The sequence below is a fragment of the Pogona vitticeps genome, chromosome 4 (assembly GCF_051106095.1).
Source record: "Pogona vitticeps strain Pit_001003342236 chromosome 4, PviZW2.1, whole genome shotgun sequence".
Classification (NCBI taxonomy): Eukaryota; Metazoa; Chordata; class Lepidosauria; order Squamata; family Agamidae; genus Pogona; species Pogona vitticeps.
In genome coordinates, this window is record NC_135786.1 from 219,505,804 (window position 1) to 219,511,690 (window position 5,887).

Genomic DNA, 5,887 nt, shown 5'->3' on the forward strand with positions numbered 1-5,887 from the left:
AGGAGGAGGCACCGTTGGTCACTGAGGCGGCTGCTGGCTGAGCTGGTGCTGGGGGTGCCAAGAGAGCCAGAGGGCTGCTATCCTGGAAGAGGCAGCAGCGGCAGCTGCTGTTGGTAGCTTGGAGGTGCTCTTCGAGGATGGGACAAGAGCGAACTCTGCTCTCACGCATCACTCGGCCATGGATTGGGAAAAGGGCCAGCAGTGCCTCGTGCTCACTGGCTCTCCCCCAAGACAGCACCTCTTGCACCCTCCATCCGGAACCACAGCGAAAAAATGGGCTTTTTTCGCTTCCCGGCGATCGGTTCCCTGCTTCGGGAACTGATTTTCGCATTACGACGATCTAAAAACAGCTGATCATCAGGTTTCAAAATGGCCACCGGGTGTACAAAATGGCCCCCCGCTGTTTTCTAGGACGGATTCCTCGCTTTACAGGCAGCGAAAATGGCTGCCCCATGGAGGATCTTCGCTGGACGGTGAGTTTTCAGCCCATTGGAACGCATTGAAGGGTTTTCAATGCGTTTCAATTGGCTTTTTTTTTTGTTTAACAAGAATTTTGTTCTACAGCGATTTTGCTGGAACGGATTATCCTCGTTAAGCGAGGCACCACTGTATAGAGTATGGAGAAGTGGTTTACCAGTCCCTCTTCATCTGACTGTGGATTATGCAGAATGCCCAAAGCTGCATACAGTCGTATGGTTCTTCTCAGGGGAGGCACAGTGAGAAACTGAATTCCTGGCTCCTGGCTCCATGGCCAGGTTCTCCAGTTCACTGAACTATCCAGCCAGGTCCCTTCTGAAATACAAACCATTCTGAGTATATCACCCCAGAAGTAAGAGACAGATGATTGCTTGTATGTGCCTCCCACATCTTGTATCACTTCTCACAGGCTTCAAAAAAATTCCCTTTCTGGACCGTAATTTCTAGAATGCCCAATCCAGCAAGGCAAGTTTCCAGTATCCCTATGATAGCTAGGGAACTAACTGTTAGAGATGGTGTCTGGAAAATAACATTTCCCAACAAGCCTTCCCATGTAGCTTCCAGCATAATACTCTTTGAAGCAGTTGGTTAGCATGCACTTTATCAGGGCTGATTCACACATGCACATGCCCTGCTTGATGATTGCAACATCAAAAGATGGTTGCACATGGGGAAACAAGAGACACAGAACACCATTGACAGAGCTTTCATTTCATCCCAAAGCCATTGGTTTCAGCTGGTTAGTCCAGCAAGGATGCACATCTGCATATGTGTCTCTGTCCCTAATGGTTATGCATATGAAGAATGTGCAAACCGATGCCATAAAATAGCAATGCATTGTAATGATGTCTCATCTCACTGGTCCCTTCACATGGGCAAGTCACCACTCCACTTTGCAGGAACGACATAATGCCCAGACTGGCACCGTGTCAGCACCCAGCATGCTCAGGAAGAGAGCAAAGAACACGACTGATACCCTGCTAGACCTCCTTTATAACCTATGTTTTCCTACAGTATTGGTCTCATTTAAATCCCCACAATGTTCCTAATGCTGTGTTGCTGTGGGGCATTGCGGGAAATTAAGATGGCAAGGCTCAGTTGGGCCTTTCTCCTTCATTTATCCACAATGCCTTGGAACAACACCATGAAACTTTCGTTGCAGGAACATTTCAACAGAGGCTTCCCTGACAAGGCTGGGGAGACTACTGCCAGCTTGGAGTATTCCTTTTAAAAAGAATGAATATAATAAAATGCTGAAGATATTTGCAACTGGGAAATGGTAGGATATTGCCTTGGGACTGATGTGCTTCGACCACTGAGTCATATCCATTTCCCTAAGGAGAAAGAGACCTGCTGATGAAGGAGGGGGCTGTTAAACCTGAAATGCAAATGATACACACATTAACTAGCCCTAAATAACACCAATTTTCAGTGGCACTTATTTCCAAGTTCATATTCTCAAGATTTTGGCCAAATAATATCTTTTAAAAAGAGAGAGCAAGAGCCCTATTCATTCTTAGTTCAAATTGAACAGTACCCGTTATTTTCAATATTAATAATCACTTTTGTCTTTTTACCCAAGAACACACGTCTATACAATGCAAATCTTCCATTTTACTCTGTTGGCAAGGGAGGCTCCTGCTGGGAGATACCAGCTATGTTAAGCCTCATTTGTTCCATTTAATGAAAAAATAAAATCCCCCATTCTCTGCAGCCTCAAATCATCAAGGCCAACCTAACTATCCGCAACAAGGATATCCTCCTCGACTAATGATAACTCCATATTATCGTTGGGAGAGGATTTGACTCGGAAATTGAAGGAGCCATATAGTTTGGCTGATTCCCTGGAAGCAGCGAACCTGTGGCTCCTGTAGAGTTCTCCTTTCCACATCGACATCATGAGCAAACTAGACAGCACAACACCGCCCAAGGTCAAGAGGCAGAGCCCAGCAATCACACACCTATCTAAGTGAGCCCCAATCCTGGCACTCTCATTCTCCAACCGCTCCATCTCCCTGGCCGCCACTGTGTCGGGGTCCACAGTCACATCTCTGGGAACTATGTAGGAGATGATCACCAACAAAATCCCGCTGGCTAGGAAGAAGATGGCACTGACAAAACCATAATCAATAGACTTCCCACCAGCGTCTTCTGAGCCGGTGTCATCATCTTCCTCAGAAACCAAGGAGGGTGGGTCGTAGGGCCATTGGAGGGCCATCTCCCCACAAGACACTCCATGGCTTTGGAGATCTGGGTCTTGGCAAAAGCTCCTAGGGTCCAGATTTCCTGTGTGGTCCACATTGTTGACGTTTTCGTCCACACAGATGAAGGAGGTCTCCGATTCGCAACAGCAGGGCCTCTTTTGGAGTGCCTGTTTTCCTTCTTGTGGAAGGACAGGATGACAGGTGACCTCACCTGCGGTCATGATTTCTGGGGATAGTGATGAGGCGGCAACAAAGGAAAGAGGAGTCTGGGCAGGATCTTCTTTGATTGCCCTCTGGATGGCTTTGCAGTGGCCCTCACCAGACTCGGTATCCATAGCTTGCACTCTAGTCCATTCCTCACTTTGACTCAGTTGTCCCTGACACAGTGGAGAGTGCAAACTCCAGTCTGCTTTGTGGCACCGAACTGGTGGACTATCCTCTTTGGCAAGATGCAGAAGCTCCATGCATGCCATGAGTGCACCACTCCACCAAGCCACGGTTTGCCAGTGACAAGCCTCCCTTTCAGCATGTGCCTCTAGTTACAACCTCATTGTCACTTGGTAACACGGAGGAAGCTCTCGGAGCAATCTTCTGCACACTGTTGATGCTGGGTTTCTGGTCTCAGCGACTACCCAATTAAACAAATTCCTTCAGATGTGCATTTCCTTTCAATCTGCAAATGCAAAATAGGGGGAGGGGAGAGGGGGGGGAGAAAAAGCTTCATCATCCCGAGACATGATGAGACAAAGAGATGTGTAGCAGAAACATTAAGTAGACTCGAATGATTATTCTGATTTTGTTCAGTGTGCTTGTGCAGGATAGTGGTGTCAGTGGCGAGGAAGACAAGCACTGTGGTTGTTTTAATCAAGCACTTAGAGCTGAAATCCGCTTGCTGATCTAAAATCTATTAGGAACTCTAATCAACCTTTGACACCAGCATCCAATTATGGAAATAATCCACTGGAAATAAAAAGAAAGGACAAATATTCACACGACTTTCACCTCTAGGTACCAAAAAAATAAAAAATGCCAGATCAGCACAAAGACCATGGAGTCATCTGAAAGGGCAAACTCCAGGAAGACCTACAAATGACAAGCTTGCCCCCACCTTTGAAGGAAGAGTCTAATTAGGAAGAGGCAAGCAAATCCCTTGTAGCTCAATAATCCAGGATCTCTATTCACTCATGGAAATCTGATAATCCCAGGAGAAGAGAAAGCAGCACTTTCCGAAAGCAGATCTCCAGCCCTGATTAAAAACGCTTGCAATGGAATTATGCCTCAAAGACGGATGGGGGGGGGGGTTCAAAGAAAGGCAGACACGTTCTCTGGGTGCAACGAATGACACAACAGGAAAACTTGGGGTAGAAAAAGAAAAACGCCGGTTACTTTAAGGAGGAGGAAAGAGGGAGAGATCCAGTGCAGACGTTTAAATATCTATCTATCTATTCGTAAAGGAAAAGCAGTATAAATGTACGGATTTGTGTCTCTCTTTTTGACTCTGTATTACGATTGCCTACATTTACATCTCACCTCTCCTCTAAAGACAGGCAGCACCCACGAAGGCGAGGAAACAGAATGAAAACAGATTCAAAACAAATGAAAAGCAGATCCAAGCATAAAGCCGTTAAATCACAAAATAAAAAAATCAAAGCAATGAAGATCACGCACATTTGCAACTAAAAGCCACGTGGGTGCGTATAATTTTTAATTAACGTTGCCCTGTGGACACCAACGGATTCATCCGCCGAAGGATACATTTCCATCAAGAAAAAGGCGCTTCCCATTATTTATCTTCCCGAGTTTTGTTTTTCATCCACAAAGTGCAAACCATCCCAATTAGCCAGACCCGGATCGTCCCTTCTGCTGCTTTGCCCCTCCTCGCATACCTGTCCCATCTATGCCGCCTCCTTGGGGCAGCGGAGGAGACCTCACCGCCCATCCCCGGCTGGTCCAGCTAAGTCTTCTCGGTAGCCACTTGTAGCCACCAGCCTCCCTCCACGCGTCTTCTCTAGTCCTGGCTCTTGAGGGGAGGGTGCAGGAGAGAAACTGTGTGTGCGTGAGAGAGAGAGACACACACACAGAGAGAGAGAATTGGGATGCGCCAGCTGGGAGGAGCCCCGTATTGCATCCTGGGAGATGCAGTCCTGGTCGTGTGCGCTAAAAAGTCTGTTCGAAAGTTCTTGCGCGGGCGCGCGTGGACTCAGGCAGAGACACGATTTCCCCCCGGGCTGGATCTCAGAATTTATTTTCCAGGTGGCTGACAGGAGCCGCGTTTAGTGCTCCTGGGGTTGTTGATTGCATTTAGGATTTTGGAGGAGGGAAGAAGCGGGATGTTCTAGCGAGGTTAATGGTTTTGCAATTCAGCAAAATCCGGAGCACCGCATTTGGGCTGAAGTCCCTAAGACCAGTAAACCTCGTCCCCTGAAAGCAGTAGGATTTGCTTGTGAGTAAATCTGACTGGTGTGTGTGTGTGTTGCTTTAGGATCTACTACAGGTTCTATGGTGACAGTTAAGGTTCTGATACCCAGTGTAGTGTAGTGCAGTGGTCCCCAACGTTGGGTCTCCAGATGTTCTTGGACTACAACTCCCAGAAGCCTTGATGACCGCCTCTGCTGGCCAGGATTTCTGGGAGTTGAAGTCCAAGAACATCTGGAGGCCCAACGTTGGGAACCACTGGTGTAGTGGATAGACTGATGGACTAGGACTCAGGAGGCCTGGGTTCAATTCCCGATCTGTCAAGAAAACTTACTGGGGGTGTGGAACTGGTAAAGCCATTCCTTAAATATTTCACCTTGGAAGCCCTATTAGGGCTGCTATCAGTCGGTTCTGACTTGCCCTTGATATTTAATGGTAATCGTCAGATCTCATCAGTGCTAGAAGAATACAAAAGTGATAAATACATGGTAACATATGTATGTAGATAGTTATCATCTCCTTCCAAAGGAGTGTCAAATGCATAAGACCATATACAATGCAAATCAGTTTACATTGAGAGTTAGTGGCACTTAGGATCAGGAGCTAAATATCATCTTGTTCAGCCTGAGCTACTTCACAGGGTTGTGAAAATGAAAGGGAGGAGGAAGAGACAAACAAAGAATGAAATTTGTAAACAGGCTGGCTCTACTGCCAGGAGGGAAATCGAGCCCCCCCCCCAACCTCTGGTTCAATGAATTGCTGAGCTATCTGACCAGCTCTATGGAAGAAAA

At 47.0% G+C, this 5,887-nt stretch overlaps 1 protein-coding gene across 1 annotated transcript; it reads right to left on the reverse strand.

The window, feature by feature from the left end:
• Positions 1-2,071: 2,071 nt before the first annotated feature.
• TMEM74 (transmembrane protein 74) lies at positions 2,072-4,785 on the reverse strand. Its single transcript, XM_020783469.3, has 2 exons — positions 4,568-4,785; positions 2,072-3,354 (listed from the first exon to the last, which is right to left on the reverse strand). Exon 2 carries the CDS (start codon positions 3,152-3,154, stop codon positions 2,213-2,215), a length of 942 nt encoding a protein of 313 aa, XP_020639128.3. The 5' UTR covers positions 3,155-3,354; positions 4,568-4,785; the 3' UTR covers positions 2,072-2,212.
• Between the last annotated feature and the right edge of the window lie 1,102 nt (positions 4,786-5,887).

Coding starts and splice junctions, on each gene's coding strand:
- TMEM74 (XM_020783469.3), bottom strand. CDS start 3,154: ATGGCATGCATGGAGCTTCTGCATCTTGCCAAAGAGGATAGTCCACCA.